Consider the following 13056-nt stretch of genomic DNA (forward strand, 5'->3'; position numbering starts at 1 on the left):
ACAACTACATTTATCCTACATTAGTAAGATCAGTTTTTAAAAATAAATGAAGTACAGCCGTTCTTCAGAAAGAACTCAGTTTAGGCTATGATATCCTGTAATATGTGCTGATTGTATTTGTAAAGAAAAGGCTACGATTGAAGTGCGTTTTTAAGCAGAGATTTAGAAGAGGACACTGTGTTTTGTTTGCCTACCTGAGATCCCCAGACAGGGAGTTCCACAGCTGAGGGACCTGCACTGCAAAATCCCAGTCATGCTTACTGACAAAGCTGAGACTTTGGAACCATTAGCAGGACCCTGGCTGCTGGATGATCTCAGGCAGTGACCAGGCTCATAGGGAGTTAAAATATCACAGATACAGTAGAGCAGGGTTTCTCAAAGTGGGTGCCGTGGCACCCTTGCAAGTCCAGGGGTGCCTCAGAATACTTTGATAATATTTGGAATTTATCACTTCACTTTAACCCTCAATACTGACCTCGAAACAAACCTGAGTTGCACTGTACTTGGTGCGTTCTTTTTCAATGTACACCAGCTGATCTACAAGTTTGCGACACGTTGCAAGCTTGTAGATCTGCTATTTTTGGTGAATGTTCTCCCCAGAAAAGGGATGCTGGGGTTCAAGTGGTTATTTTCAATCTGTCCTAATGGCAAATGGATACGTTTTCCTTGTGACATCTTAAGGGGAAAGATTGACATATTTACGTAAAGTAATATGTGACTGCTACTGGTCAAACCTGCCTCATGTCGCCAGCTGACAATCAGTAGATAATGGAACATTTAGATCGATCTTTTTTTTTTGTGTTTTTTGTTTTTGCCAACTTGCGGCATAAAGCATTGTAGCGTCAAAATTTTTTAAACCACATTAACCATATTTTTCGTACTTTGGCTATTCAAAAATAGCAGATATACAAACTCATAGCGAGCTTGAAGATCTGCTATTTTTTAAATATCTTGAAAATGTGTGGAAATCTTTGAATATATATATTTAAAGCAAACATTTTTAACTCAAATATTTGCTTGTAGAGGTCCCTGGCACTACATATATTTTTGAGATGGGGGTCCATAGCCAAACATAATTTGGGGGGTCCTTGAACCCCAAAGAACCATTTCCCTTAGTAATAAAAGCCTGGCAGCAGTGTTTTGTATCAGTTGCAGTCTCTGTATGTTTCCCTTGCCGATACACACATAAGAGCATTGCAATAGTAAAGTGGGGAGGAGATAAAAGCATGGATGACCTTCTCTAGGTGTGACTCTGCAGGGGTCAGAGGACTGGCCTGACCTTTTGCTAGCTATATGACTCAGTTGGTCAAAGCAGGACTGAACCACTTTGGTCACCTATATGTCCAAAGAACAGAAAGCTCAGAGTTGAACATGACGCCTGCTTTATAGGTTGCAAGCGTAAAGTAACTAAGTACATTTACTCAAGCACTGTACTTAAGAACAATTTTGAGGTATTTTTTACTTTAGTGGAGTATTTCCAATTTTCAGAACTTTTACTTCTACTCCACTACATCTTAGAGGCAAATATTGTACTTTTACTCCATTACAATTATTTGAAAACTTTAGTTACTAGTTTCTTTGCAGATATAAATTAGTATATTAACAACACATACATTAACCACGTCAGCCCTATTTTATACATAGGCTATTTGAAAATAGCTGTTGTGAGCTTGTAGATCTGCTATTTTCATTTTTTTTTAGCACTTTTACTTTTGGTACTTTAAGTATATTTTGATGCCAATACTTTTGTACTTTTACTCGAGTAACATATATTTTTTCAATACTCTTTTTATTGGATTTTTTTTGTATATACAACTATAAAATATAAAACAAGAAAAGACAATGACAGATAATTTGGTAAATATTCCGGATGAGTTGAAATAAAATATATAACCTAAAAAAACACAAAAACAGAACAACAACAGACACTCTAGCTCTCATGCGCTCCCAGCACAGATCGTGCCTGCTTTCCCTCACTCCCTCTGTCTCCTTAAAATGCATTGCCTCATTGATCATAAAATATTAGCTACAAACGTAACATTTTATTATATATATTTTTTTTTATAAAGAAAAAAAAACATCACATGGATGCACAAAGAAAAAACAGCACATGGATGCACTTTTTTTTATTGAAGTGGACAATGAAGGGTTGCCAGGTCTTGTAAAATGTGTCTTCACTCCCTCTCAATTCAAACTTTATCTTTTCCAATTGCTAATAGTGCATTACATCTTTCGTAAGTGCAGTATGGGTTGGAGCCTGCACTTGCTTCCAGTATCAGTCTGCGAGTCAGTAGAGTCACACATGTTACCAAGTTTATATTTAACACTAGTCAGTTCTGACTCCCAGTACTGCTGTCAGCGGATCAGTGGTGGAAAAAGTACTGAAATGTTTCCTAAAAGTATCAATAGCACAATGGAGAAGTACTCTGTTACAAGTAAAAGGCCTGTGTTCAAAATGTTACTTGAGTAAAGTACAAAAGTAGAATCAAAATATAGTTAAAATACCAAAAGCAAAAGTACTAAAATGTTTGAAAATAGCAGATCTATAAGCTCACAACGCGTCGCGATGCAACGCATTGTGAGCTTGTAGATCGGCTATTTTCAAATAGCCTAGGTATATACAGTGGTTAATGAATGTTTCATAATATCATAATTTATATCTGAAAAGTAACTAGTAACTAAAGTTTTCAAATAATTGTAGTGGAGTAAAAGTACAATATTTGCCTCTGAGATGTAGTGGAGTAGAAGTAAAAGTATTGGAAATTGGAAATACTCAAGTAAAGTACAAAGACCTCAAAATTGTACTTAAGTACAGTACTTAAGTAAATGTACTTAGTTACTTTCCACCACTGCCCTCTGACTCCCAGTACTGCTGTCAGTGGATCTGGGTCAAAAGCTTTGTTAACAATGTCTGACAGTGATTTAAATATATATAGCCAGTAGGACGTTAATTTTGTGCAGTGCCAGAAACATTTTGAACACAAATGGCCTTTTACTTGTAACAGAGTACTTTTATATGGTGGTACTGCTTACTTTTACCTAAGTAAAATATCTGAGTACTTCTTCCACCACTGTGCAAGATTATTGATGCTTGTAGTGCTGCCTGAGGCCAGAGGAGGTTATTATTACAATCAATTCTGTTTTGGAGAAACAGCAGGAAATTATTGGACATCCAACCACCCAGGCTCTAATGGAATATACTGTACAATTGAGCATCATCTGCGTAGCAAATCTATGTTATGCCAACGCATGATATGCCCCAGGGGTGGCATATAAACAATAAATAAAATGGTACCCAGGATTGAACCTTGGGGAACCCCACAGAAGAGAAGAGCAGAAGAGAAGGTGAACCTCTCCAAGCATAACATAGATGGACCAGTTTGACAGACAGATAGATCAACCAATCCAGAGCCACACACCACTGACACCAACATCAGTTTATAATGCCTAATCATAATATTGGAGAGTTCTATTTATATATTGCTTACTAACTCAGTTATGTATTTTAATCATTAACATTTTTGGTGACATTATGAATGTGAGAGAACTTTTTTTTTTCCCCATTTATTTAAAATGTGTTGTTATAATGTTGTCCACTTGGTCAAGAAAGGATAGTTGTTACTGTGGCAATTGGGCTCCTAAATAAAATAAAATAAAATAAAATAAAGTCCTGCTAGGGGGCAGCCGACTGAGAAACAGTTAATTCGGACATGCTTTATTTGTATTCAGTTTGTTTTATTTTCATGAAGAAAAAAGAAAATCTATACCAATCCCTATATCATTTCAATATTATTATTTACAAAAATGTGTGGAACATTTCATGCTGTATTTATATGTATATATTGTATATTCACTGAAGGATTAACACATAATATGATTATGAACAACAGAAAAGGTGTTCATGTCAAATTAAACAATTAAATTATTTATATCATTTTTGTGTGAAAGTGGAAATCTTCCTTGACCTAAAGATGGTGCCAGAGTAAAGGACATGGGACACCAGAGATGTATTTGTTGTAGTGTTCAAAAATAGCAGATATACAAGCTCATAGCGCGGCACTGAGTGCCGTGCTATGAGCTTGTAGATCTGCATTTTTTTTTTTAAATCGTGAAAATGTGTGAAAATCTTTGAATATTTTTTTTTTCGAGCAAACATTTTTAACTCAAATCTTTGCTTCTGGGGGGTCCCTGGAACAAAATATTTTGAGATGGGGGTCCTTGGCCAAATACATAAACATTTTGAGGTCCTTGACATGAAAAAGTTTGAGAACCACTAACATAGTAACATAGGTTTTTTTCAAAAAACAGTTTTTAGAAGACATTCTAAAGAAGACATAGAAACAGACATTTTATAGAATCAGCCTCAGGTCTTAATGGGTTAAATACAAATAAAACATACTATACAATACAACACAACACGTCAGCAGTGTTCAATGTTTCCTAATGAATGCTAAAAACGGTTTGTTTTCTCTTTTCTTCATCCGAGCTGCGTGTAAACAAAGTCAGAATCACTGGGACGAAAGCCAGTCCGTGGACCATCCCGATCACCATCACCAAGAACATGATCTTAAAGAACGTCCTGAAAATGTGAAACTCAGACGTGGACAACACGGCCACGCCTAAAACGGTGGCCAGGCCCCCTTGGAGAACGGGATAGCCCAGATCGGAGAGCGCCTCCACGACCCTCTCGTCCGGACCGGGCTTCTCGCTGGAGACGAAGGCGTAGGCCACGTGAGCGGAGAAGTCCACGGTGAAGCCGATGCACATGGAGAATATGATCATGGATATGGAGTCCAGGCTGACGTCCCACAGCGCCATGAAGCCCTTCACCCCTACGATCACGGAGCCGATGGAGCACGCCACCCACAGCGAGCACAGCGGGTTCGGGATCAGCAGCAGGGAGACGACGAACATCACGGCGGTGATCACGCCCACGTTCTTGACGCTGCTGCTGACCAGCACGTCGTACTGATCGTAGAAAATGAACGCCGGGTGGTACGTCAGCAAAGGGGCGGCGGCGGCGGCGCAGCGGTCGGCGACGTCCTTCAGGCCCTTGAACATTTCGATTTCCGCCCCGGCGTCGGTTATGTGAACCGTCTGGACGAAGAAACGAGAGGCGCGGACGGAGTCTTCCGCTAAGTTCACGTCTTGTCTTAAATAAGGAGACGATTTCAGAAACGAAGGGAGATTTTCTAGAAAGACGTCTTTGTCGTCTAAACTAGAATTCGAACGATTATTTTGTCCGTAGGAGGACTCCAGATAGGAGTCCAGCCAGGACGTGTATAAGACCTCGTCCACGAACTGAACCTTTTTAAAGTCTTCCATGCAGGCCTGAAGTTCAGACCTCTCGGTCTCGTCCCAGTACGGGAATTCCTCCGTAACGACGACCATCACGTTCGGACCGTAGTTGGAAAAGAACTCCTTGACCTTCCGGTGATACATGGTGACGTGGGAGTTGTCTTCGGACAAATCGTAGAGTTCGATGCCTTGCTCTATCTGGAAGCATCCGTAGACGCTAGCGGCTAAATACGCTACGTAAAGGAGCATCACGATCCCTTTAGACCACGGCTTGACCAGACACGGACCGTAGTAACTCTTAAAGAAGTTACTGACGGGGTGCGTTTTCTCCTTCTCCGTGTACGTATCGTAGTCCCCTCCGACACAGCAGATACCGAGCATCTCGGAAGAACGTTCGAGGTCCGCGGTTCTTGTTGGAAGCTTCACGCAGGTCAGCCAGTGCCTGTTGCCGGCTTCTCTCCTCCCGTTCAGAGCCAGTATGGCTCCGAAGAAGGTGATGCTGTAGACGTAGCAGAACACGACGGAGGTGCCGGTGTACAGGCAGAACGACTGCACCGACGGGAAGTACGACGTGACGCCGATGAAGAACTTGACGACGTCTGTCAAGCTGGTGATGGTGATGGACATGGCCGCCTCTCGGTAGGTGTGAGCCATCCTCGTGGGCACCGAGTCAGTCACCTTGGTGTGTTGCCAGTTGGACACCATGATGAACATGTTGTTCAGACCAATTCCTGCAGGAAATGACATTGTTGTAATTAGAGTTGCCAGATTTTGCGAGAGAAATAAGCAACCAGGTCCATGAAAACAAGCCCAGAATAAGCGACTAGGCCAAAAGTAGCCTGGGATCAATACCATTTTCGAGTTTCTGATCCGGTCGGATCAGCGGAAATAACTTTACATCATCATTACGTCATCAGGTAGCCGGACAGTGGTGGAAAAAGTAGTCAAATTCTTTACTTAAGTAAAAGTACCAATACTGCAATATAAAAATACTCCGTTACAAGTAAAAGTCCAGAATTAAAAATTTACTTAAGTAAAAGTACAAAAGTATTGGCATCAAAATGTACTTAAAGTACCAAAAGTAAAAGTACTAAATATTTGAAAATAGCCGATCTACAAGCTCACAACGCGTCGCGATGCGACGCGTTGTGAGCTTGTAGATCTGCTATTTTCAAATAGCCTAGGTATAAAATAGGTTTAAAGTGGTTAATGTATGTTTCCTAATATAATCATTTATATCTGAAAAGTAACTACGGTAGTAACTAAAGTTTTCAACTAAATGTAGTGGAGTAAAAGTACAATATTTGCCTCTGAGATGTAGTGGAGTAGAAGTTAAAGTATTGGAAATTGGAAATACTCAAGTAAAGTGCAAATACCTCAAAATTGTACTTAAGTACAGTACTTAAGTAAATGTACTTAGTTACTTTCCACCACTGCCACCGGTGCCGTGCATCTCCAAAATGATTCCCCTAGTTTAAAACTTAGTTTGGTATTGTATTGTGTAAAGTATAATCGTTTTGTTTCTTTTGGTATAATAATCGTCTGGTATATTCATCTTTAATTCTAACTCGTAGCGCGACTAAACTATTGATTCGCATTATGTGGGGAACAAAAAACAATGCGACGCCAACCGGAACCAACCACAGAACCACGGTTATTATTATGTTTTTTATAACTTTTTTTCTACACCGGATCACACGGCTAGTTTTAGAACGAATACCAGGCTTTCCTCCGAGGTAGAAAGTCTGGTGACGCGAGGTTAGGCCAAATGAGCACTATTATTGGCTATTTGAAAATAGCAGATCTACAAGCTTGCAACGTGTCGCATGTGAGCTTGTAGATCTGCCATTTTCAAAACGAAACAAAATCTTGGAAAAAAGGGGGAAATGTGGAATATTTGTGAAAAATCTCAAATCTCAAATCTTGTGTGGGGGTCCTTGGCAGTGGCACCAAATACATATTAATCTGGGGGTCCTTGACATGAAAATGTCAACAAAAAAAAAACGTATTTAAACAACATTAGGAAACAAGCCCAAATAAGCAACTCCATGATACTGTATATATTTCATATTTTTACAGACGCTGGATTGAAAAAGGAATAAAATGTATACCAAGTATGAGGAAAGGTGAGTTGGCCACGGTGATGACAAAGGGAACTCCCAGGTACAGCATCAGGCCAAAGGAGGAGAGCACCGCCAGACCGATGGAGATGACACCCATCACAGCCACCCACACCTTGTTACGGACACTGTCCCATCTGTTGGAAGGACACAGAGCACAGAGTATGTTAAGAACACTGTCCCATCTGTTGGAAGGACAACGTTACGTTAAGCGGTAGTGGGTAAATGCAAGTCATTTTCCACACACACACACACACACACACACACACACACACACACACACACACACACACACACACACACACACACACACACACACACACACACACACACACACACACACACACACACACACACACACACACACACACACACGATCAACCCACATATGGAGATCTCTGTATCTGTCTGTCTATCTGTCTGCCTGTGTCCCTTTTATGCCCATATATGGAGATATCTGTATCTGTAAGATTTAAGATAGCATCAGAAACGGTCAGAGATCTCTATACAAGGGACCCGTGTCATGAAAGGAACACAGACAGACAGACAGACAGACAGCAGTGTTGATTTTGACAACACATTTTTTTGTTAGTTTTAGTCATAGTATTTTGAATAAAATTCCGTTTGGTCATATTTTAGTCACCTGAAATGTTTTAGTTTTTGTCTAGTTTTAGTCGACTAAATGTCATAAGATTATAGTCGACTAAATAAATCTACAGTTGATTTAGTCGACTAAAATGTATTTTGGCGGTGCGTTGATGGCTGATTTTACACTTGGTTGCATGCTGAAAATAGCCGATCTACAAGCTCACAACGCGTCGCAGCGCGACGCGTTGTGAGCTTGTAGATCTGCTATTTTCAGAGCGCAACACCCGAGCGCAACCAAACATAAAATGACAAAATTGTCAATATATTTAGTCTTATTTTAGTCCTCATATGATCATTATTTAGTTTTTATTGAGTTTTCGTCAGTGAAAAAAGGTAGTCGACAAACATTTTTCGTCATAGTTTTAGTCGACGAAATCAACACTGACAGACAGACAGACAGACAGACAGACAGACAGACAGACAGACAGACAGACAGACAGACAGACAGACAGACAGATCTCTATATGGCACCCATACTGTAACAGGGACACAGACAGACAGACTGACGGATGGATACAAAGAGTACTGATTACATATCTGGGTGGGACATGCATTGCATTCCCAACATCAAGATCTTTCCTGGTCTAGTGGTACAAAATAGCACAACGATAGAAACTACACCCTTTTGAAATAGCCATAGTAATGACATTCTCTCGTTGACAAAATAATCTACAGCATGGGCCTTTAATAATGAATTTCCGATGAGTTATTTGTATCAAAATGGATATAACATTAGCATTATCATTATGGAATGATTCCCTTCAGGAGCGATCAATCTACGAATGCAATCAAAATCAATATAATAACATAATACCGGTATGCCATTAGGGAAAAGCTCAATATATACAAGAACCTCTCTCTGCGCCGTACAGATAGTACTATTAATAGCGTGAGAGGGTCTAGTGGGAGTTGAACCCTGAATCTTTACAGTGTTGCTGACATTTGCTCCGAGCAATGATCTAATTACATGAGGGAATCGACCCGGACCGCCTTAAACAAACACAATGCATAAATGACTTTAAAGGGATATTTCACTTTAAAAAAAACTTTGGGTCATTTTATGGTCTACTCAGGCTTTTGCGAGCCCCCCAGACAGTTTACTTTTTTTATTTATTTAAAAAAAAAAAATTGGAAAATTAAAATAATTAAATACAATTAAAAAAAAAGAATAATAACTGCAAAAAGTAATCGAAAAAACAGCCCCCTCGCGTATTAGGAGGGCAGGGTGAGTCACCAGAACCATGGACGGGTGTTTTTGATGAATCTGATTGATTAACATGTTAAAAATGGCGTTTGAAGTTATAATGGGTTTGTATAGGAAGGGGGCGTGTCTGATAAAATGAATATCAAATATCTAAATACTGAATCAAGCAACTTAAAAACGGTCTGGGGGGCTCACAAAAGCCTGAGTAGACAATAAAATGACCCAACGTTTTTTTGAAAGTGAAATATTTATTTAAGCTGAGATCAACCTGAAGGGGGGAGCCCCCCTCCCCCCTTCAGGTTGATCTCAGCTTAAATAAATATACAACCGGTGTCACTGTGTCAGACTGTTATCAATCACAATAATATCAAATGTAAATTGTGATATTTATATTTTGTATCATTGCTTGGAGCACTGTTGTTTGTCCAGTTGTTTGAGAGTTGAATGTTTAATGAAACATAATGTGTCTTATCCATTTGGCTTTTTTTGTGTGAAAATGCTCCAGTAAAGTTAAATGACCACAAAATGTACTTGAGTACACGTACTTAGTTACTTTCCACGTGCTTACCGTAGGCAGGATATCACTGAGAAGGTGATGGCGATGGCGTATGTGATGATGAACAACGGGAAGCCGTCTCTGGTGTGGTTTTCAATCTCCTCTTGTTTGGACTTGGAGGTGTAGTAGGTGACCTGATAAACAGAGTGCAACTCAGTATGCAACATCCAATTCACAACAGCATTATGGAAAGAGTGGAGCATCAACATCAGTAAAGTACTGAACAATATGATGACAAGATTCTCAAACGTTTTCATGTCAAGGACCCCCAAAATGATATGTATTTGGCCGCGGACCCCCATCTCAAAATATCTAGTTTCGAGTTAAAGATTTGAGTTAAAATGTTTTGCTTTAAATATATATATATATATATATTAAAAGATTTGCACACATTTTCAAGATTTTTCAAAAATAGCAGATCTACAAGTTCATAGCGTGGCACATGTTGCCACGCTATGAGCTTGTAGATCTGCTATTTTTTGAATAGCCAAAGAAATCTAAAATGACAATTGAATGTGTTATGTGAGCTAGTTGCATGCTGCAACTGCTGTTTAGCAAATGCACCTAAATGCCTTTGTTATGTCTGTACGTTTACATTATAATGTCCTTTTTAGGCACTTGCATCAATCCCTTATGCAGAGACTAATGTATAGTCAGTGCAACATTACAAAACTATCATGTTTAAAATGCAGATTTTTGGTGTGAAGCAGGTTTGTTATACAGGCATCATAGCACGGTCGTACATACTTCAATGTGTTTGCTTTCCGTCTCAGTGGACATGAGCCTTTTGAATTCTCTCAGCCACACTTTGGTGACCTCGGCCGCGCTCTCCTGACTCCCTAAGTAGTAGAACAGTCTCACGGCCCTCGCACACGTGACCACCCCGGTGGCATCGTCTGTGCTAATCCCACCCAGAACAGAACCCAGAAAGATCTGTCTGGATCCGTGCGTGTGCACGGGGAACGTGATGTTGGCTGTCTCGTCGGTTCCATTGACATCAGAGTGAAATATGTCCAGGATGTCGTTTGACACACATTGTCCCTCGGCCTTAGCACACAAGTCACTGAAACTCAACTTCCCTTGGTCCACAGCGATGCCAAGTATCTTACTGTTCAGGGCGATTACGTCCTCAATAGCATCTCGCATTAGTATATTCGAATTGTTTTTCGATAGGGCGATGACCGACGCAAAGTTGCCCTTCGTGTAGAGCCTCTGGCTCGAAAATGTCGAATCGTCGACGGGAAAGTTCTCTCGGACAAAGTCTCTCGCCGCCTTGGAGGGGCCCTTCTGCGGCGTGAACTGTCGCTCGATGTCATTGTCCTCCCTGTCTTTTAGGAAAGCGAAGCCTCCGCCGAGCAACGCTGAGAGCAGGAGAGGAAGGAGCAAAAACAAGACAGGGTGTGAGCCGATGAGCGAGCCGAGACGTTCGAAAAGCGCGGATAAGGGCTTCTCTATGCAGTCTGTGCGCTTGCAGCCCATCCTCCTCGGTCTTGCTTTCTACTCAAGGCAGAGAGAGCATCTACTTAAGGTGATGCAAAACCTGTCCTTTTAACCCATTAAGACCGGGAACGCATCAGTAATTTTTTTAATTTCTGACTATTCAAAAATCGCAGTTATACAAGCTCATAGCGCGGCGCAGAGTGCCGCACTATAAGCTTGTATAACTGCGGCCGTGGAAAACATTTCCCCATCTGAAAACATTTCGTTCCAGGGACCCCCCAGAAGCAAAGATTTGAGTTACAAATGTTCGCTTTAAATATATATATATTTATATATATACACTCAAAGATTTGCAAAAAAAATCACGATTTTTCAAAAATACAAGCTTGTAGATCTGCTATTTTCAAAGTATAAAATCATGGTTTAAGCAGTTACACAGATGTGTTCCCGGTCTTAATGGGTTAAAGTCTGTGGGTTGCGTAGTCATCCATTTCTCAAAAAGGCAGATAAGATGCAATTAGCAGCATGATTCCATAACAAGACATTCTGTAAAAGGCGTACAATAAAAGGTACAAATTCCTCAAACACATTGCATTGCGTTACTGTAGTATTGGCCTAGTAGGCAGGCATCACGTTTTATGAGGGGTTATAAAAGTGATATATAGAGGTAAAAGATAACAACACGACTAACTGCCGAGCAGGAAACGGTGAGTTATATTACTCTGAGAAAGCTTGTTAGGCTTTTATTATGACTTACTGAAAATGAGTAATGAAAGCCGACACTTAAGTTACGATAGATAACGCTGATGCAGGGAAAGCATACAGGAGGAGTGGGCATCGAGGAGGAGTGGGCCTTTCGATGCAAAATTGGCTATTTTGTCCAACATTTTAAAAGATACAATATTTGAAAAATTGTCTTAAGTAGCTTAATTTAAAGCATACATGATGTGAACATGCACGGTACATCATTATCAGACTTAAATGTACCCTTCAACTTCTTGTTTATGACCAAAATGACTGGCTATCACAGGTTTGGTTGCAATTTGTACTTCACATTACTTATTAACCCATTAAGGCCTGAGGTTCTGATTCTACAAATGTCTTCTAAACAGTTTTCAGAAAAACGTATGTTTCTATATCAGTGGTGCGCAAACGTATTCATGTCAAGGACCTCCAAAATGATTATGTATTTGGCCGCGGACCCCCATCTGAAAATATTTCGTAGCAGGGGAAAGATTCGAGTTAAAAATGTTTGCTTTAAAAATATATATACACTTATAAATATATACTAATATATATTTTTTTCAAAAATAGCAGATCTACAAGCTCATGAGCTTGTGTTGTTTTCAGATATGGGAGCCCCTTACCCTCGTACCAAGTGTTTTTTTCTCCATCTCACATGGAAATAAAGTGGAAAAGAACTACTGCAGAAAGTGTCTAACTGAACGTACTGTACAAGGACGACATGTTGTACAGCTTTACCGGAAGTTTCTGTGGCCCTCATGTACTTCTCCTAGTCTTCTTTTCCAGACTCTAAGGTGCCGGTGAGCACAGTGCAGTTCACTGGTAACAGCTCGTTATACTGAAACAAAAAGGACATGGGAAATAAACATTAAAACCATGATTGCATCTTGTATTTACTGCAGTCATTTTAGGGGGCTATAACATCAGTGCAAATTACGAGAAGGACTCAAAGACCAAGCCATATATTTTAGGGGTCTAACATGCAGATATCTATAGGGTGAAGTGCAAATGATGAAAATATCCTTGAGTCATGACAGCACAGAGAT

At 40.1% G+C, this 13056-nt stretch overlaps 1 protein-coding gene across 1 annotated transcript; it reads right to left on the reverse strand.

Moving 5' to 3' along the window:
- Positions 1-4195: 4195 nt before the first annotated feature.
- On the reverse strand, positions 4196-11305 carry LOC308077526 (patched domain-containing protein 3-like; the record flags this gene model as incomplete). The annotated part of the gene is made up of 4 exons (XM_080418274.1): positions 4196-6029; positions 7410-7555; positions 9839-10068; positions 10574-11305. The coding sequence occupies 4 exons, from the start codon at positions 11303-11305 to the stop codon at positions 4441-4443; spliced, it is 2697 nt and encodes an 898-aa protein (XP_080274400.1). The 3' UTR covers positions 4196-4440.
- Positions 11306-13056: the final 1751 nt, after the last annotated feature.

The sequence above is a fragment of the Gymnoscopelus braueri genome (genome assembly GCF_963280865.1).
Source record: "Gymnoscopelus braueri genome assembly, chromosome: 21".
NCBI classification, from domain to species: domain Eukaryota; kingdom Metazoa; phylum Chordata; class Actinopteri; order Myctophiformes; family Myctophidae; genus Gymnoscopelus; species Gymnoscopelus braueri.